Here is a 22,912-nt window from a genome sequence, read left to right on the forward strand (position 1 = left end):
GCTACCTGTTTTAATTCGAATTCGCTGGTGAACATTAGGAAAGGTTAATCAAATTCTACCATCGTGTCGGTTCCATCAGCAAGACGAAATAAAATTTCCGATCTTTCTACCCTCTTCCCTTAAGACTCATTTACGTCTAAACAAAGAACCAGAATCGTATTTACGCTGCGAAATGTTCCAAATCGTACCGCAGGGAAAGAATCGCCATTTTAACTTTTGGCGATTATTAAAACCAAACTGTTCTTGGAATAAAAATGGATATGATCGAAAGTCCAGCCAAGTATTCCTGCCACGAACTCGGTTTTAAAAAGTTCTCTTGGGCCGGAAGCGTCAAGGGACCCAACTGAAGTTTATGGGAGAAACTTTTCTCACGTCTTTCGTTTCATCGCTTTGATACAGAATAGCAACATTTGGCGTCGCCAACGTACTTCAAACATGCCACGCTTTGGAAACTTCTTATATTAATCAAGACTGAAATTTTTAAAAAAGAATTCGCCTTATAAAACAGAGGCGATAACGATTAAATTTCGCAAAACATGTTTCGGGTGCGAAGGTGCATGTGATGAAATTTACCTCGAATTATACTATCCTCTTAAACAATAAATGATTAAAATAAGATGCGGTAGAAAAAATGGTAATATAAGTAAAAATTTCAATAGACTAACGTTTTGTCGTGTTTCAGGAGCAAGTATGATTGACATCACTTACCCTTTCATAAGATTTTGATTTGTTTTCAAATATCTACATTTGCATTTTGTTTGAGCATATGAGTTTCCTTTAAAACAACATATTACCACCATCGATCATAATTTCTCCTACTAAATCAAATTAGGAAATAATGCTAAATTTTTAAAAAGATCATAACGCATTTAGCACGTTTGCTGTTACGAATTGCGATTATGATTTAGCTAATTCGATTATCTCTTATCTAATATATAAAAATAAATTTTTGTTTGTTCGTACCTTATGCGCTCCCGTACCGTTCAACCGATTGCGATGAAACTTGGTCAACTTATTGGTAACTATTCTTAACGCATAATCGATTGGAGAAGATGCGCTCATTCCACGCAATTCCATCATTCCCACTGACATGCCTTTAGATTTCAAAGGACCACAGTTCCCCATTCGACTTGCATTCTCGATGACCATCAATAAAGCGCAAGGTCAATGGCTACAAGTGTGCGGATTGAACCTAGAAAATCCATGTTTTTCACATGGACATTGTATGCTGGATGCTTACGAGTCGGACTGTCAAGAAATTTATTTGTTTTTGCAGAAGACGGAAAACAAAAAAAAAATATTTTCTACTCTAAAGCACTTAAACTATAAAGTTAATATATATATTATTTGTACTTCTTTAGATATCATTAAATTTCAATGAATGCATTCATTGCCGATAAGGAAATACATTTTTTTTTTAATCATTTCTAATTAAACAAGACAGCTATTTTAAATTTCAAACGATACTTCCAAATTTATTTCTTCTGCGGTAGCAACGCGCCGAGTACCAGCTAATTTACTAAAATTAAGAGATATTAGATATGAGAGATATTCAGCGTTTCTGTATAGTGATGTTACCTATAGATGATACTACTAATTTATAGTTTGGTTTCTTACTTTTAATTAATTGATCTACAATATAATCGCGGGAATATCGTTTGGTATTTTTGAACTTTTTATCTTTTAATTATTGCGCTCTTGTAAAACGCAACTTATACTTATTCCTTAATGATTTCTGTACACTTTATAATCGCACTATTGCGAATTGCAAGTATTTCTCAGAGAATTCGTAAATATGTTGTAAATATTAAGATATAATTTTAAAATCCAGCTACTTTAGATTCATTATATTTTACCACACCTACAAATGCTTCCAGAATATTCCATTAATAACGAATTTGTGATCGAAATTACTTGATACTATTTATTCTTCACTTTCAATTACCACAAAGCAATATAGGTCATGCAATTAAGCAGAAGATTTGAATCACATATCCGATTTGTACAATTTTGAATGAATATCTAGAAGATTCAGTTAGCTGCAAATAATAAATACATATGTTTTTAAAATAGTACTGATATTTTTTAAGGACAAATATTATGATAATTTTAAATTTAGTGAAATATTAGTAAAATATGAATTTAAATAATACTAATCCAATGGAATGACTGATATTTTATATTTATTAGTTACATTAATCTATAAAAGTATTATTTTTTAATTCCTAAAATACCCATCAATAAAGTGTACAAAACTACATGAAATGCAGTTATCAAGAGTTCATTGAACTGCATAGTACAAAATAATTTTAAACAACAATTTTGACATAAAGGTGTTAAATGTATTAAATTATGCTACTTTGTAACAAGAAGTAAAGAAAGATGAACATTTTTAAACAAGTGTAAATGTCTTATGTTAAATAAAAAAAGTCTTCTAAAAGATAAAACATTTTTATTTTTTCATCAGATTAATATATTTCAAAATGAAATGATCTTTGGTTACCAGATAAATTTTTCCTCCTTCAATGCCCACCATTTAACAACAAACATGCAAATATTAAAATAAATATTATAATTTTATCCAACACAATTATTTAGACTAGAATATACTTTTAAAGTTATTCACTTGTTTTTGGCAAAATAAATAAAGTATCATTGATTACTACAAGAGTAACAGCGCTGTGAGCAAACTAATGTAGATTTTGAAGATTCATGTTTTGATATCATTTCAAATTGCATATATATGCTCCCAAGCCAGGATTTATAATTACATATCCTGAACTTTATCATGAAACATGATAACATTATTATTTGAAAATAAATACTGAATAAATAACAACCGAGTATAAAAAAAAATGTATATTTACAATCGACAACTCATACAACAGGTATGAAATGCCAAAAAAGGTGTAAAATGAATCTGATATTAACAAACTTTAGAAAACTGAATTATTTTAAAGAAATTCAAGACAAAAAAAAAAAAATATTACACATGAAAAATTTTAATAAAAAAATGAAGGAAAAATATTTTTTAAAAAGTTGATCCCAAATAATATTTTAAATTAATAAGTGAAAAACATTTCAAATTATTTTGTATAAAAAGTTCTTAAAAAATTAAGAGCAGTTAATATATTTTTGATACCATTTTAATACAAAAGACAGTATCATATAACTTGACATAGTATAAATATACAAAAAAAGACATGAGCAAATTTAAAATATAATTAAAAATTAGCTTTGGCATCAAAAGGATATAGTTGTATGGAGCAATCATAATAATAGTAAAAAATCAAAAACAACAGTATACTAAGCAATTACTACAAAAGAGAATAATTTTATTCATAACTTATAATGCAAAGGTAGCATCAAATACCATCCTTAAATGTGCAAAATTATGAAGTGGACAGAAATGAAGTTGGAGAAACCTGGTTTGAAAAATTAAAGTGATTCCTTAAAATGTGCAAAATCTATTCATACGCACCATGAAAATAAAAACAGTTAACATTTATCAGACTAAAGTAACATAAAACAGCTCCATCATCTCAAAAAAAAAAAAAAAAAAAAAATCTTACTAAGCAATTAAAAAAATATCACTAAAATAGAATTAAGAAATAATTTATAAACCTTTAAAAAATGCATACTGTTAAAATTAAACTTTTATATCAAAATTTTTTGAAATTTTTAAAAAATAGAGTAGATTTAATTTACAAATCTAATAAGTGATCTTTCGCCATTGAAAATTATAATTATTTTTAATAATCGAGTATATTGCATTTTTAACAAATTATCATCATCATAAGATAAGGAAACTTCATTTTGTTGCTTCAACAAAATCACACTAAAAATTCATTTCCAATATTCTTATTTGAAATATATATGCATATATTATTTTTATTAAAATAATTTACGTTTATGGAACTGTAAATTATGTTTATTTTCAGATAAATATAAATACTCATAGATAATAGCACTTTAAAATTGCAGCTGGTGCATTCTGAATTAACTAAAGTATCAAATAACAAATAAATTGTATTTTACAAACCTATTTCGGTTCCAATTGCAACAAATACAAAGTTGTTCTTTCTTTAAGTATAAAAAAAAATAAATAAACTCCAAACACATCATTAAATGTTTGAAGTTAAAATACACTAAATGTATAAAATGGAAGACTTCCAATAATAAAGCACAGAAACAGATGAAAAGCATTGCAATATATAGCTAGAAAAAAATTGCATATTAGGAATGTGCACTGCATCACAATTTCCCAGCATGTAACAAAAAAAAAAAAGTACAAAACATGCTTTCTAGACACTAATAATAGCTTCACAGTCTCAACCTTCCAGTCTATCCATTTATGATACCTATAAATTATTCCCATATTAAGCATAACTAGCTGCAAATCTTTATCACAACAAATTCTTATATCAAAATGAATTAAGACAGTTCGATACAAGGCTGCAATAAATCAAATATAAAATCTAAATTATAGCACAAAAAGATCTAAACTTTTATAAAAAAAATAACAAATGCACCACAAAGAAAAGCCTCTCCCTTACCTTCATATTCAAAATATTTAAGCAGGATATTTTTGACTTAATAGCTATTTTTAAAAATCAATCTTTTTAAAACTAATATTGATTACTATAACATTTAACTAAAGTACCCACAAAATTCTGAAATGACAGTTACCATTATCACTAAAGGGACGGGGGGGGGGGGGGGGATCTCCCAACATACATTTAATGATTCATAAAATCATGTGATTAAAAATGTTCATTTATTTACAAAATGAATATTGGACAAAACCACAATTCAATGGAAGAGATTACAAAAAGCACTCAAATGAATTCCATTGAATAGAATGTTCAAACTGAATGTTGTACATTAAAAATTATTTAATTCAACTGTAATGCCCATTAAGGCTATATTTATAGGCTCAGATTCAGGGTTACCATTGTTTTTAAGATGGGGATCGTTTCCAGCATAATTTTAAGAATCTAAAATACAAAAATTAGCTTTCAATGGAAATCTAGAATGAAAATGAAAAACATATAGTTTTTGATTTCCAATAGAAATATCCAATAAAAAATTGTTTCTTGAAATGGAAACAAATGTGCGAAAAAAAGTATATATATTTTTTGTTACTTTTTATTATTTTTCATGCATTACATTATTGTGGTTGAATTTTTCATGAACAGGACCCATAAAATTACTCTGTTAAAACAAACAAACAAAAAAAAAAAAAAAAAAAAAAAATAAATTGATACACACTTTCTGACAAAGAGATTGTTTAAATAAATAGGCATAGCAAATTTATTAGCAAAGTTGCCTCATTGCACATTATCTCCATTAAATTTTCATGACTAGAAATTCTGAGTCAGTGACACATGACAGAAGAGTTCCGCTTGGTTATGTATTTCTATATAGTATTAAAAAAATCTGAGCAAGTTTATTAGAGAGGCATTAGAATTTTGACTAGTTGGTACAGTGATACTGTAGCGATACATTTTTGATCAGCAAAGCGTGCTTTGAATAATTGGAAAACATAAAAATAATTTGATATTGGTGTAAGGAAGAAACCATAGATAAAAAAAAATATTATAAACAAATGGAAACCCTGTACCCAGCATCATTTAATTCTACAGACAAACACTTTCTAAAAGAATTAATAACTATTCTGATATCATTGATCAGATCACTAAGCCTCAATTGGTGGAGGCAAAATTCTTTTTGGCACTTGTGGTGGAAAATGATTTAAACTGAAAGAGAACATATGATTCTGAATGCAGGTAAATACAATATCATAAGGTACCATAAAACAATAAATTATAGCTGCAATTTTTCAATTCAGGTACAACTGCAAACAAACCATACAGTTCTCAGATTTCACATGATGGTGCAGAGATTTTTAAGTTGGGGATTTTGTTCTGATTTTGAACACTTTATGTGGTAATGTTTTAAATTTAGGTTTTCCCATCAGCCATTTTAAATCGTCCAATTAAAAGCTGGTAACAAAACACTTCCCATTTTTTAGACAATAATTAATGATTTCTTTTGGCAACTGCAAAACTTAAATTTCAGTGCATCAGTTAAAAATATATTCAACTGAAATACAATATTCTAAAATTTGTAGTCACAATGTAAGTGCACTTCAGCTGTGCCTTCAATATTCTATTAACAATAAACATAACACAGCCACTGTGTTTGCAGCTATTTCTAACATATTTGAAAATGGTCATCTGACCTTTCATGGTATGTTTAGTGTTAATAAATGAAACTTTATTAAACAATGAAACTTTAAACCTTCAAGTTACATATCTATTTTATATAATCAAAATTTTATTATTTTTATTTCTAGAATCAAGAAAACAAAAACGTAGAATAATGTAATTCAACCCAAAAGAACAATTAAAAAAAATTATAAAGAAAATCAATTTAAGTTAAAATATATTAATAAATTCAATTTTTCAATAAAAAAATTTAGAGTTACAATAATGGAAAGAATAAAAAATGATTCATTACATTTCAAAAATATCCGAATCATTAGACTGATATAGTCAAAGACAATTAAATAACAGTTGTGGCCTTACAAATAGGCCAAAGCTACACAACTGATCATATCAACTTGCAACTCGATATGTGACAACTACATATTTCTCACAACAGATGAAAAAGGTTTAATATATGATTCCCACATTTGCATAACAAAAACACCAACTTTAAATGATCCTAGGAAGCAGTAAAAACTTATTTTCAGGTTTTTCTTCTTTTTAATCTAGAAGTATATATTTTGGATCACTTTTACTATAATATCTATTTCAAAAATATATTCTATATATGATAGTTAATTTAATTACAGCAACTTAATTTTATTAATGATACAAATTTTAAGTTGAAAGTATTAAAAAAAGAATCTAGGGTTGATTTTAAATACACATATTAGTAACATTTTGATTGTCTTTAGTTATTTTTCAGTTCTTAAGTAAACATAAGGGTAATCATATAAAAAACCCAGTCCTTTTAGCACGGACAAAATACAACTGTTACACGAATAGATTGTGCAGCACAACCTAGACCAGCGATCATGCTTCGCTGCCTTGTTGGATTCCCTCTCAAACGCTACTAGAGCTAAAATAAGTACAGAATTTGCAAAACTCAGACAGGTGGAGGACCATTAGGAAATGTGAGTTTCGGCAAGATGGAGAAATCATAGTTGTTAATATTCTCACAACATTGAGGCTCCATATAGCAAGACAGACAATAGAGAATGACCAAGGCCAAATGGATGGGGAATGCTGCCTGGAGAGTGCGCCATAAGCATGATCGCTTGGAAGCTGTGGGGTGGCAAGTCTTGTGCTCTGGTTTCACATCAGGAATATCTTCATCTAGAACATTAGCACTAAACAGAGAAAATGCAGCAGATTAGTCAGTCACTAAACACTCAAAAGTACTGTAGAAAGGCAAGGAAAATTTACCTATACAATTTTTTTAAAAAAATATTACTGTAAAGTTAAGCAAAAAAAAAAAAAAAAAACCACAATATAATTGAGTAAATAATAAGTTATTACTGCTTTCTGTGTTTCACTTACAAACAATTTTTCATCTGTAGAGCAGAATTTTTTTAACTTCAATTAGCAATTTTTTAAAGATGATGCACTTCTTACTTATTCAAATAAAATTTATGACTTAGGTGCTAAACACTTTCTTTTAAAACTACAAGCAAATTATTAGGTGTATCATTTTATGAAAAATTAGAGGAGATGGAATGGTAATCTATTCTTTCAATACTATTCATATCTAAACATGCAAAATTAGGTGATGTCATTACAGACTTAACAAATATTAGTCTACAAGTTCTTACATAATCAAATGTCACTACGAAAAAATAAAATACAGATGATGCATGTGACAACAGAATACAGTTTTTATGCAACAGTTTATCAACCATGAATTATTGCTTGTGCAACAGAATATGCAACAAATTTTTCAACAATGAATTTAAATGGACATCTTAATGAAATTTAATCAATCACATATAACTGCACCAATAAAATGAAAGAAAAATTCAAATCTCTCCACATAAGCTAGATTATTACTAGAAGCCCCAGTATGACAACTTGAGATCATTTGAGCAGTACAATTTAATTGGAACTTAAATGTATTAATTACTTGGAATTAAATTATTAATGACATTCTTTTGTATCTTTCAATTTAAATATTTCACTCAAAATCATAAGAAACCAAAAAATATAGGAAATCTAAATATTTCTGGGCATATATCCATGAAAGTACAGCCGACAATTCCAAGTAATATAAGAAAGAACCTTAAAATGTTAATACATGTTTTATACTTATATTAGTATGTTCCCATATCTGTTAATAATAATCTTATTTATCAAATGTCTCAGAATTTTTTTTTTAAATCTTTGCCAGAATTATAATCAGTGAAGTTGATTCAATAAGAGTAATTACCAGAAAATTTAATCAATATACATAAATATAAATTCAAAAATAAATAAAGAAAATCTCACTTCATTCTTTGTACTGGCAAATTCCAATGCAGCAAAGGTTCCATCATTTCCTCTCGAGTGCTTTCTACGAGCACACACTGAATAGTGGCTTTGCTTGTGTCATTCTCAATTTCAAAGACTACATCATGCTGATCAGCTACTTGCACTTCAGCAGCTGTAATTGGATGTAGAGCCTCATGTGTTACCTAAAAAAAGAATGTTTTTAAATTTAAGATATTTGTATAAAGATTAAATTTCAGAATTTTTTTTTACTGGGTAAAGCAAGTAATTTATTCAGTGCTAAGAGAGGAAAAATACGTCATAATAAGAATTCTGAGTTTAATTAATTTTGGAATTCTTATAGAAACAGAAATAATCAAAATATTGGAAGTTTTAAATTTTTAAGGAAAATGGTAATTCTTAAGTACTTTTGAAAACTTCTTTTATTATGTGTTAAACAAATAATAAATTTTAAATAAAAAAATTTGGAAGTAAAAAAAAGCACAATTGTAGAGAGAAAACTTTAAATAAATTAAATCATAATTACACTTAAACTATATTTTAATTTTAATGTAATAATTCTAGGAATTTATTTTTTATTTCTTTCTTATGATATTTATAGAAAAGCGTGTACCATAAATTTGTTTCAAAAAAAAAAAAAAAAAAACCCATAATAAAATAGCAGTACAAGACAAAAATAGTGGTTTACAGGAATATGTTTAGAGAGCCTCTGGATATTTTCCCATTATAAAATGATCAATAGATCCTTTTTCAACATTAAACTAAGATAGTTTATAGAAATCACGAAAACAAGCAGAGCAAAGCAACTTAAAACATTGAATTTTATTATAAATCAAAGGATGTTCAACATGGCCACTACCACAAGATAATAAGAAAGTGAGGCAAATAACTACACCTATTACAGCTGAAGATAGCATGTTGGAATTGATGCTACCGACAACTCATTGAATGGCATTTTTCAGTTTCACTAAAGTGGCTGGTAAGCCCTGGTAAACATGAGACTGAATATTCCCACATGCAAAAGACAGCTGATGTAAAATCTGGCGATCATGATGGTCACTTAATCTTAAATCCTCGGTTTATTGCAGTGTAAGATACCATTCTGCAGCAATAGAACAGGTTCTTCCAACTGGGTACAGATCAATACTTTTCAAAAAAGAAAAATCCAGAATGAAGGAGGCAGTGTAACCTCATCAAACAGTCACACATGGAGTAGTTTGATCATGCATTCATGAGGATTTGATGTCGCCCAAACACGATTATTTTGCGCATCGAATTTGCCCATGCAATGTAAAATGGGCTTCATCTGTCCACATGATGTTCTCGGAGCAAGCATTGTGGGTCACATTCCATTTGTGCAAGCACAAATATTGCAAAGTCTCAGTCTTCCATCAGAATCTGCTGACCACAATTGGTGAAGTGACTGTATCTTGTACGGATGCAGTTTCAAGATTCCATGTAGAATACATCGGATTGATGTCTCCAGAATCTCAAGTTACTCTTTCAGCTTCTTGTGCATTGCTATTCCCCTCTGATGTTTTGGGTGCCAAATTTTCCATGCTATTTTATACAACAGGGAAGTGGGCCACAATGACGAATGGTTTGCCACTTCGTGGACTATCCGCCAAACTTCCCATTTAGCCCAAATGGTGTAATAAATTTAGTATTTCATTCAATGATATAGGGTTTTTATTCATTTTGATTCCTTTTAATGTGCAGTACATTCACAATGCCTATAGTTTTGGATTCACTATTTTTATAGGTAAGTTTAACCACTAATACTCAATCCGAAAACAGTAACATGCAGCTGGCATCGAATGATGGATAGATTTCCAGGTTTATGCTTTATAGTTATCATGATTTGCATAAACCGTGTCATTTGAAGTGTGAGCACTATTTTTTTGAGTTTCACTTTTTCTATTATGATTTTTTGAAGTCTGCATGCATTTATGGCACATCCTGCATATTATATTCTTTCTATGTCACTTCGTACCTTTGACTTTCCCTCCCCCCTTTTCTTTATATACTTCACACTTTTGCAATTTTTGTTTTAATTTCTTCATTCTTGATATAATTCCTCCCTTAAAATTTTTTTTTTTTTTTTTAAATACTGGTAGTTAATTTTTAGATTTAACTTCCTATGATTTGCGTAGTGGCTAAAGAAAAGATGCAAGACATACACTTTAAATGGTTTATGTGATGAACACAGCTGCAGAAAAATCACAATACTTTAAGCAAGCATACATATCAAACTGAGAGTCCATTTATATCTATTTTTGATTCCAATCCTGTTTATATCCACCCCGTTTGATTTTCAATTTGAACACTGCTTCCTTGATCTAGACCAGTTTTAAGAATTGATCCTCTCTACATTATAAGCAGTTATAAAAAATTAAACGACAAATTTTTTTTAAAAAAAATTATACAATACATATAGATTTATGATTTTTAGCCAAGATTTATTTTTCATTCTACTCTCTGGGCTGTTATTAAGCTGAATTTCTCTTTTAACACCTAGAGATTTTCATTTATGGACCATGCTCATTATGAGGAATATAAAGTAAGTATTTATTTCTTTTTTGTAAACAATTTTCTACTTTACAGTAATTGCGAATGAAAAAGTTCTTTCTTAATTAATTTATATTTCATTTTATAACCAAAATTTGTGGATGCCTTTTGATACAAATATTATTAATTTTTATAGCAAGCTTTTTGTTTGATATACAGAAATGCTATTCAAAATGAAAAATTTGTTTTTCTAATAGAATTAAGGCTTTCAAAAAACTTCAATATAAAAATATTTCGATTGCACTAGTTAAATGACTGACTATCACTGTTTTATTTACAAGGTATCTAGATCAGTTAAGTAAAAACTGTGTTTTGGCCTATTCTTGTTCTCAACAAGTACACTATAAAATGTCAACTTAACATCTCTACTAATCTGATAATAAGGATGAGACTGCTGTAATCTTTCTAAGAGTATAATACTAATTTTAGCAACAGCTACATTAATTTATTTATTTGAATCCACAAATAAAAGTCAATAAATCCAAATAAATCAATGAAAAGAAAGTACAAAATAAAAATTATTGGTGGTAAGTTGGGTGGCTGCTTTCTTTAAACAAAGTGATTGAGTGTATGAAAGGCAAACTCACTTCTGCTTTGGGCAAGCTGCTTCCAACTTGTACAGGTTGCCATTGTACTGTAGTTTCCAGATCTTCATTCAAATGGCCTTCAGTACTCTCACCCCAGTGTGATTGAAGATTCAGTAGTTTAGTCAGCTGAGAACAATTACTAAAAGAAAAATAAATATTCATTTACAAACAATTGTTTGAATGTATTATTAAAAAGGATTGATACAATTTTCAACAGTCATAAAGCGCATTCTTGGTGATACAGTCCAGTCATTCTCACTACCATATAATTTCAAAAGTGTGTATATAAACCTCTACTTTTATCAACGTAATAAAATATATAAATATTTTATTCATCAAAAATCTGAAAGTCAAGTAAAAAATAGGAAACACATAAGGAGCAAATAAAAATTACAATTGTATTTTAATTTTTATATAATTAATGTCTAGAAGTGCTTTATATGACATTCACTGGGGCTTTTTTTTTTTATCTTTCTCTTATAGATTTCTGACCCTTAAGCTTTCATGATTTTTCTTCATCAACAGTGTGTGCACCTGCAAGTAAGCATTCAAGAGAAGAAAATTCATCTATTCTGCTCTGATATTATCAAACAAAAATTATTTTTTAAGCTATCTTAAAGCTCAAAAAATTAAGTTTTTTTAATGACACAAATTTGACTATAATAATTTTACTACAATCTCCACAAATTCTTAAATATATATGCATTTAAAAATTTGCAATACTTTTCATTGTTGTAAGAAAATCCAAACTATTTTAAAGATACAATCAAATTACTTTTATCCATTATTAAAGCTAAGTTTATAAAATTTGCTTTCTTAGATCACACAGGAACTTTAAAGTCGATTTTCTTTTATCCAAATTTTGATATTATGCACATTTTAAAATATACATCTCAATTCCAGCTCAACGAACAAAATAATTTTTAATTTCTTTGATAAGTTTCATAAAAGAAATACTTCTTGATAAATTACTAAATTATTCTTTTTATTGAGACAGTAGCTTTCTTTTTGCTTTGCTAATAACATATTTTAAGTCTTAAAGTAATTTCGCAACAATTATAATTCGGATTTTTTTCTTTAATTTTGACTCAGGGAAAAAAAATAATAAATAAATAAAATTCATTATTTCTAGAATTTAAGACAACTATCCCTTTGGAAATTTTTTCAGTTTCCCCCCTTTTCCTCCCCTTCTTGGAAATTTATTATTATTAGAATTTTTGGTTATTTCCTTTAGTCTCCCAAAGTTTTCTATTATTTTTCAATAAAATATCAAATGGTTCAGATATTTCAAAACTTTAAATAGAAAATGTCACTAGAAGCTAAACTAGAACAGTGACAGGCCTAATAATTTTCAGCAGCTACAAAATGATAAACAAGAATGACACCTAAGTAGGAATATCATTTTCCAAACTTTCATACCACACTAACATGGAGACATTTCCAGGAATCAAATTTAATGAGCATTAGGCTCAAAGATATAGATCTCAATAGTGGAATTACTTTTCGAAGCAGCGACAATTAAATGCCGAAAAGAATTACCACTCTCTATCTCTCTCTCTCTATATGTTGTTTTTTCTGCTGGCACTTGCCATGGACAAGCCCCGCTGATTGAAATTAACGATTTTAAATCGAAAGAGAGCTTCTCTTGTTTTTTAGTAGAGCTAACTAGAACCAAGAGTACGATTTTGCTATCACGCCTCACATTCGCTTGCACAGCCTCTTTTTAAAGGGGCACATTCACAGATGGAAAAAATGAAGAATAACAATGCCCTCACCGGGACTCGAACACAGAACGCCCAGTTCACGGGGAATACGCGCTATCCTTATGCCAGGACGCCGGCATATTATATATATATATATATATATATATATATATATATATATATATATAGTAACGATTCCCCTTTTTTCTGGCATGGCTAAGGGCATCAAGACCGGATGTAACATATCCCGCTGTCCCACACATAGTTAAGTGCATACGGAACTCCAGTTGTGGATACTTTCACTAGGAGAGTCATTGTGTCTGGTAAATTGTTACTATATCTATGTGTGGGAAAACAGATAGATCGACCATGTCTTCAAGGGAGAGAAACGTTGAAACATCCTGATCTAAACTTTTTTTTCTTTTATGAAGAGACTTCTCAAAAGTCACCAAGAAACCGATCAATCACCAGCAACCATTGTGATTGTGTCAAACCCAAGTGCACTACAGCCGGTGCCAGCTGTGAATTGATTGTAATCGACATGAGCTAAGAGGCAGTCGGGCAAAAAGATGGTTCCTTAATAGACACTCGCTCGATCGAGTTTAGATCACTGAGGAAACGTTACTGAGCAGGTATTGTGTTATAGGAAACTCAAGTTCACCAATGAGAAAGCGGAGGCAGGTATCTAATGAAAACAAAATGCGGTTTTTTTCTAAAGAAAAAGAGAAATGTTTCGAATTAAGAGTTCGGAGAGACTTCAGAGTGTGGAAAAGTTGTTCCTGATTTTTTGAGAAGCTCAATGTGATTCGTGCTTCTGCGTCCACTCGATAAAGATCGATGGATTTCTGGAGCGGCCCTGAAGTAACCGTTTAGAGCTAACAGCCTGTTAGTGATGTTTTGGTAACTTATTCTCCGATTTGAGTAAGAAACTATTTCGTGATTGAAGTGTCATTTGATTTTTGTAAATAATATTAACTTAGATGAGAACAAGTTGTTCTTTGTAAATACAGAAAGCTGTAAATAAAAGAATTTTGGAGTTTCGAGAAGGGGGGGGGGGAGAAATGAAAAATTACAATTATGAAGTATTGAATGACCTAATTATAAAAGTTCAATGAATTACTTTTTTGCAAAATTAATAACCATTAATTTTGCAAAATTAAGACCTTTGAACCCAGGTCACGTGATCGCACATCTGGTCGAACGAAGTCTCTCCCTTTTTTTTCTGCCGCGCCTACTTGCCGAAAAGAATCCAGAAGAGAATGTCCGAGAACCGGGGGAATGAGTCATAACTCGCAATAAGGAAAGAACAAAAAAGAAGTCCCCCCCCCCTTTTCACTGCCTTTGGAGAAAGAAAGGAAAAGTTTTCACCACACACACTGACCTTGCGTTTTCTGCTTTCAAAGCAAACAAAATTACCCAGATCAAAATAAATAATTCATTATTATTCCTACTTCCTTTTGAACGACGATCCCCGGAATTTCCGGGTATCGAAGTTCAAAATCCCCGGAATTCCGGGGTTTACCCGGAGCACAAACACCCCTGTTATTCAACACTAATTTGATTGATTACAAATTTAGAAAACAAGAGAAAAGCGATTAAGTAACTGAAATGAAAGAATCGCAATCGAATGATTTTTTTGGAGGGGAGGGAGTAGAATTGACGTAATTCCAACAAAAAGACTCCTTTTATATAGTTATTATCTTGCTAATCACTTAATTGCCTTCTGATAAGAGGCGGTCAAATTCTTAGTCATTTCTTTTCTATATAACAGTTGTTTATCTTTTTTATTTTCCAAAATCAATATTAAAGGTAAGAAAATTTGATAAAAGTATGCTTGATAGATATTTTTTCTAGCATTGCTAGTGATCAGCAATTAGATTAGATTTTCATTTAAAAATATTAACTTTCTCCAGTAAGATTTAACAATGAAAAATTGTGCGTGAAATAACCATTTAATTTTTATTTAAGAAAATGTAGTTTTTTTTTATATAATTCCTACATATTGTTAATTAAAATTAGGGTATTGATATAACTGTAATTTGTAAGTTCATATTCAACAATTCTTCAAAAATCTCTGATAATTTCGGATTGGCTCCTAGTTTTCGCGTCTACGCCAATTAACCCCGTATTTTTTTTTTTTTATTTATTTCCTTCACATTATCGAATCCATTCTGATGATTATCAAATCCATTCTACGACCCCAGAGCATTCACTAAACCCACTTATTATTTTCTCAGCACATTTTTATCTTCTTGGAAATATTTCATTATCAGTATCGGGCAAACGTACGTTTATTTCTTCCGAATCCCTCCAATCACCTTGATCTTCATAGTATACACTATTCATATTATTACAGACAGATATTATTTCACAACATGTTTTTCTTTTAACAAGACTGATATTCGGCACTAAATGTTTATTATAATTAAATCCACTGACCAACAATAATTTGGCCGTAACTTGTACCAAGACAGTCTAACGGTAAAGAATATGTGATTGTGATCTATGATATCATAAGAAGTAATAAAAGTGCTGCCGGATTGAGTTCACTAGAAATTTTAAACGGAATTTATTATCATATTCAAAAATGACTTTAGTCGCATGACGAATATAGTTCGTTATTGTGCTATATGGCATGAAAAACCATTAAGTAAAATGACGAGTATACTCGTCATTTTACTGAATGGAGTTAATATCTTCTGTTTCAAATTATATCTTTAATAATTAAAATTTTAATGAACCATCATTCTTTAATTTTACAAACAAATTTCTTAATCAAAATATTTATATAACAACAACAAAAAAAATCACGCGGCTTAATAATTTATAACACTTAAATAAATGGAAAGAGTATAATTTTTTTTTTTTTTAATTTTAGCACCAATGGCTATGGAAAAGATCCGACAAATCTGAATTAGTACGATACTGTCACTTATAAATTTAATAAATCAATTGCTTAAAGGCAGGTTCAATAAATACATTGATGCGATGTATTATTTTTCATCCCATTTTCAATATCTTTCTTTGAGCAGAATTTCACTTTCAGGCTTATAAGATTTCCATTTAGGTCCACGTTCGAAATGAGAAAACTAAAGTTCATCTGAATTCGATGTAAATATCTAACTCCACGTTAGAAAAGGGACTTCAGGGAAAAAGTTAAGAAAAACAATACAGGCAAACGTTTATTGACTTTTCGGAAACAAAGCCGGTTTACTGCAAATTTCTATGTTCTAAAATAAATCTTAAATCCTGAAATATAATCATAAATCCTTACGTAAAATGAAATTTTACACAAGGACTAAAACGTGGAAAAATAAATAACATTTAGATAGATGACATTTATTCATCCATTTTTATCAATCAATTAATTATTATGTTCATTACTTCGACAGTATTTATCAAGAAAAATTATCAAATATGTCGTAAGAGAAGCTTAACATTAAGGGTAAGGTTTAATGAGGAATGTCTAATAATCTACCTATGTTGAATTTGAATCAGTATGATTTAAAGGGGAAGTGACTGAAAAAATCCCGCATCGAAAACAGATTCCAATAAATTTATTGCTATCAAATTCAACACTGATAATATAATTAAGTGGTTATTAACACTGATAAATTAATGCTGCATTTAAAGGAAACCGCCGAAGGCGACATTCAAGCTATCTAAGAACAGGAAAAATGGTAAACGCACTTCAGTTTCTTCCGTTATCGGCAGACTAGATTAACTTAAGCAGACTTTCCTTGAATGTTCGTACATTTCTCTAACTTTTTCTTTCTGTAGTTGGGGCTAACAGTTCGTTAATTCCGTTATAAAAAAAAAGAAAGTCTTTATATATAAATTCGACTCAATAAAATTACTCGTCTCTTTTATTGAACTTTTCTTTTTTTTCTTTTTCCTCGGTGTTGACTTTTTCAAATCCCCCACCCCGCCAGACCCGACTTTACAATCAGAAGTCGTTCTGCTCTCCCTTTATTAGTTTAATTTCATTGTAAAGTGCAGCAAAGTCTTAACTAGGGAGGGAGTTTGTTCCTCCGAAAGCAAATTGGGGCGATTCCTAAGTTTCCTGCGAGAGTTCCGGGTTTTAAAGTCAATACTGTCTTGCTATCGATATTCCCTTAAGCTACAACGAATTCGGAGGCTTTAAAAAATAATAAAAAGTAAAAGAAGTTGTAGCGTAAACGCCTGATGGCAATTGTACAAGAATAAAAAGAAAAGGGGGAAGAACCATTGTTTTTTCAAAGACGAAGAACTGTTTTTGCATTCCAGGGCAGTTTCTCAATTCGCCTCCATTTTCACATTGTTTTCATTTCCCAGACGAGTAAGGGCCATAGTTCGATACCACTGACAGAGAACAAGTCCTCCCCCCTTCTTTTCCTGTAAGATACCGTTTACATTTAAATAAATATTTTCTTATAAAAAAATCAGAATCTTCTGTTGAATTTTCCAATCACCTGACCCTTCAAAGATGTTGGCGATAATTATTTATTATTTTCTTCATTTTTATTCTTTTTATAAAAGATCAGCAAACTAGCAATTATTTTTAGATATCTAATAATAATTAGCTTAGAAATTCTCACACTAATCCAAAGGCAATCATAAAAATTGTAATTTAAATTAACAAAGTATGAATAAAATCATCTACCATTCAAATTTACGAAAAAAAAAAAGTAAAAATAAAAGAAGGATTTTTTTTTCATAAATCCTTTAATCCTATGATGTTGTGCCATGACACACACACACACACACACACACACACACACACACACACACACCATATTCATTAAGGGAACAATGGACTTTACGGATTTTTTTTTGTAAGAAAAACTTAAATTACAGAAATTTTGAATACATAAACAAGATTATTCCTATATCAAATATCTTTTTTAATTTTTTCACTTGATATTAATACTACATTTGAAACAAAGATGTTATTTTGCAATTATAATAAAAGGTAATTTTTCAAGGAATACTTTTCTATATAGATAATGAATTTTCACTAGAATCATGTGCTTTTCTAAACAAATTTATCTGGTGCACAAGCCATGAAAAAAAGATATTAATACTGAACTGTGCATTTAAAGAGAAGAAGTATTTTAAAATATATTTACTTCGATTTTATTTTACAAAAAATATTTCAATGTTTTTTTATACATATATAAGTGAATGTTTAAGTGATCAAGTGTGTAAAATTAGAAAACATTGGCAAAAAAAAAAAAAAAAAAAGTTAAGTCCCTAAAAGAAAAGAAAAAAAAAAAAAATGCAAAGGTAGATATTAAAAAGTTATTTGTTCATTTACAAAATGGCAAAAATTGAAGAACAGGTTAAGAAAATCAGATTTAAAGCAGGTGACCATCAACCAAGTGAGCATTGACTTATAATCTATTGTATATTTGTTGGAAAGGTAATTATTAATAATTTAAAGTTCACACAATTCTTACATGTTCCTCAACAACGTATCCACAAGGAACATAATTCATACATGTTTCTATAAGTGTTATGCGATGAAAATACTTGGCTTTATAATGTTTAAAAATTATCTATAATAATTATTATCAAGAAATATGTTCATTAATCCAAACTAAGAAAATTGAAACACAGCAAAAAGTATTTTGAAGTAGATCAAAGATCCTTAAGAAGATAAAAGTGACCTGTTATCTTTTCTACCAAAAATGGTTTAAACAATGTATTATTACCCCCCCTCAAAAAAAAAAAAAAAAAGCACACTTGCTCAGAGAGTTGGTACTTTTTCTGCCAGATCGTACTTTCTTGTATGCTATTTGATTGAAAACATCCATGAACAGTAGATACTGTTTAATATACAATAAAATAATTGTAAATATCTTCAATTGCTTCATCATAAGTAAAAAAAAAAAAAAAAATGCTCGATTTAAATTAGCCATAAAAGACACAAGATTAATCAGTTTTTACTTCTTTTAGCTAAACATGTAGCATTAGCTTCCAATTATATTAGTTTTTTTTTTTTTTGACACCTGGAATATTAAACCAGGTTTCTTTAAATGAAATAATTAAAACTTTAAAAAAGAAATATAAACTCTTGAAGAAAGTTAAATATTATTTTTCGCATCATTATATTATGAGAAATTAAGTCTTTTTGAAAATACTGAATATTTATTGGGAAAATTTGAATTTTAAATTAGCTTGGAAAAATTTAGCATTTAAACAAACATCCGTAATATTTATTTTCATTTGTAACTTTCCCGATATATTAATTGTCAATTGCAAATAAATTTTTATATTTTTCAAGCTGACACTTAATACGCAGGCTGCAAATCACTTCAAAATATAAATGCTAAATAAGCACTAGATTTCCATTTTACACGGATTTAAAATTTAAATTAAATAGCAGCCTGAAGCAAGTACTACAGATTATTTTAACATAAAACGAAAGTTTCTAATTGTATCAGCTGGAGACTTGATACTGAAACGCAAAGAGAAGCAATTTCACTCAAACACCTAGATAGACAATTTCTAACAAAGTAATTTTTTTTAAAATTCTTTTTTAAAAAAATATTTAATTTAAAAAAATCATTGAAATAAACTAGTCATATCTGAGTAAGAGTAAAGTCACATTTTAAAATTATTTTTCTTATTAATTATTAATAAATTATAAAAATTTCAATCCAGTAAAACTTCAAATAAACTTACACAAACTTGAAATCATACATTCATTTTCTCCCTATCACTTAGAATACTTTCCATTTTAAAATAAGATACAAATAAAAAATTGAAGAAAAAGAGCTTAAATCTTTTTAAAAAATAAGACAGAAACAAAACTAAATTAATTCAATTGTTCTTGTAATTAAAGCAATACTCAATCTTAGAATTGAAAATAATGCACTTTTAGATTCTCATAGCAAAGACTTGAGAGTTTTAAAAGGCTATTCAAATTGTATCCGAAAACTGACACTAATCTGCAATTTTTGTGACAAGATTACACACCAAATTGAATTCATCCAAATTGCTGCGTTTTGGAGCCATATTCATATATACACAATGTACGGACTAAACCTTTGATAGATTTCAACTAAAATTTATACAGATTCATAATACTGAAGATAAAACAGCATGCTAAATTTTATCTACCTCTTTGTATTTTTTAGTTATTATAATTATATGTAAAAGAATAATCAGCAAGTTAGATTTTCCATCAGCAGATTTCCTCTAAAATTTCACAAAAATCTATAATTCTGATGCAAAGATAATAAAGCAAATATTTTCCATCAAGCTAATGAGTTATATCTACAGACAGACTTTTCTTTGCAGACGCAGAAAAGGTTTAAAACATGGAGGGATTTTTTTTTTTTTTTTTTTTGATAATTACAATACTTTCTTTTTATGTACTTCATAAAAAGAGGGGACAAGACTGATTTATAAATCTCAACAATTGCAAAATTTTACTGAAGCATCAATAGCAACTTATTCCACTCCACTTTCTTTAAAATAAGGTGCTACTTTAAAAAACAAATTAAGGAATTTTTTTTAAAAAAATATAGCATATTTCAAATATAGAAAAAGAAGAGCAATTTCCCACAAATCAGTAAATAGCCTTTTGCATGATGCCACAACACCCTTCTTCTTCCACTGATTGCAAATAAATACTTTTATTCTATTACTTTCAAAACTTTTTTTCTTCTTCAAATTTTAGCCTCTCATGGCAAGCATGTACCCCCCCCCCAGCTCAAAGCAGTTATAGTGCCCAAACACTAAAGAAAAGACAAAAAGAAAAAAATTCTATACCTAGAAAAGTGATTTGAAGCAAAATTTATTGGGATTATGTTGAAGACATCAGATATTATTAAGAAATTTGAAAGAAAAAAAAGTATAGTAACAAAATGATCAGTACAAATATCAGTGTAATAATGACTGATATCATTAATATTAATTCAATAGTTACGCATCTATATAAATTTTTTTTAAATACTTGTCCCTGGATATATAGAGTTTTTTTTATTTTTATCCAGAAGATTAGCAAGATTTAACAATCAGTAGGACTTTTATAATTTTTAGAGGAGAGAGAGAGAGAAAAAAAACATTTTATGAAATGTTTATGAAAATATTTACGATAACTTAACATTTAACTTTTAAAAACGTCTAATATTATGCAAAACATCATGGCAAAAAAGAAGAAAAATGAATGTCAGCAAATTATTTTATTAAAATTAATTTTAAAATTCCTGAAGAAAACCTTGAATAAGTTGTAATTGTATCTAAATGGAATGTATAAGCCTAATGCAAGATTAAATTATCTATTTCAGCAAAGTAACAGGCACTACTTCCAAGCAACTATTTTCTACTAATTTTTTTTAACAACTGAGAAGTTTTCAATCTATTAACATAATTATTTTAAAAATAGGTCTCTTTATTTTTTTTAATCTTTATTACATCCCTTTATTGCTAAGGAAAATTTTTATGACCCTACCATTTGAAATTAATAAATAAAATAAAAAAATATCTTTAAGACGCAATTAGAGAGTGAGCTAATTTAATAAATAAATAAAAATTCCTTTGAAGCAATTATTAAGATAATTTTAATAACTTTTATTTTAAATATGATCTTTTTAATCTTCAGAATCATACAATAGAAAATATTTTGAGAAATCTAATGACCTCCAAATACTTCTATACATCCCTCATTTTGACTCAAAAACCATAATTTAATAAATATTGCTTCAGATATAATACAGTTCACATTTATTAGAAGCATATGTTCAAGACAAAGAAACCCAAACATTAAATATCAAATTGCTGACCTCTTTTGCTTTCTTTCAAAATAATATAATGGGTATAGTTAATTAAAAATTATTTTGACAGAAAAAAATTGATGAAATTGAAATAATAATAATAATGAATATCTTAATATAAGAATATATATCCTTAAAAAGAAAGAAAGAAGAAGAAGAAAAATAAGTTACAACATTTTTTTATAGTTGTGTTTACTTTTTACTTGCATTTTGAGTGAAAATATGCTACAGGAAGCTTGCAAGTATGTTTTTTTACATTTCTTGTTCAATATATTTCTTTCACTAGGATTGCTCGATGGAGGGAATCTGCATCGGGCAGGCCGATCACTCAATTCTAAATTTGGATTGAAAATTGATGATAAATAATTTTGTTTTTTACCTATTAGTCCCTATACCTCTAAATTTCTGGGGAGATATTATTTTGTTCACTTTCTAGGGAATAAATGCATTATAAGTAAAAAGATTCAGCATTTTATATAAGCATAGGCTAGCAATTTGTCTTTCTTTTAAAATTATATGCATTCGAAAACAATTGAGTATATACCACCATTCTCCCCTCCCCTAACATAATGCTTTTATTGGCATAATTTCTGGTTTACTAATTGATTTATCTGTTGGTCTGTTACCAATAACATGATGCATTGTGCATGAATGAGATTTTTACTCTTGGAATATAATTCTACTTTGTATCATCAGTAAAGTAAAAAGCCTAAGCTGTGTCAGAAATAGTTTACTTATTTGAAATGCATTTGATGATTTAG

At 28.8% G+C, this 22,912-nt stretch overlaps 1 protein-coding gene across 3 annotated transcripts in view; it reads right to left on the bottom strand.

Annotated features, from left to right (window-relative positions):
• Positions 1-2,460: 2,460 nt before the first annotated feature.
• Positions 2,461-22,912, bottom strand: part of LOC129968820 (uncharacterized) — a 66,371-nt gene continuing 45,919 nt past the window's right edge. For all 3 annotated transcript variants that reach the window (XM_056083088.1, XM_056083089.1, XM_056083090.1), the window contains 3 exons: positions 11,687-11,825; positions 8,532-8,716; positions 2,461-7,399 (listed from right to left, as the gene is read on the bottom strand). In XM_056083088.1, coding sequence (XP_055939063.1) covers positions 7,156-7,399; positions 8,532-8,716; positions 11,687-11,825 — 568 coding nt within the window. In that variant the 3' untranslated portion in view covers positions 2,461-7,155. The remainder of the gene's footprint in view (positions 7,400-8,531; positions 8,717-11,686; positions 11,826-22,912) is intronic.

This window comes from Argiope bruennichi, chromosome 5, assembly GCF_947563725.1.
Source record: "Argiope bruennichi chromosome 5, qqArgBrue1.1, whole genome shotgun sequence".
NCBI classification, from domain to species: domain Eukaryota; kingdom Metazoa; phylum Arthropoda; class Arachnida; order Araneae; family Araneidae; genus Argiope; species Argiope bruennichi.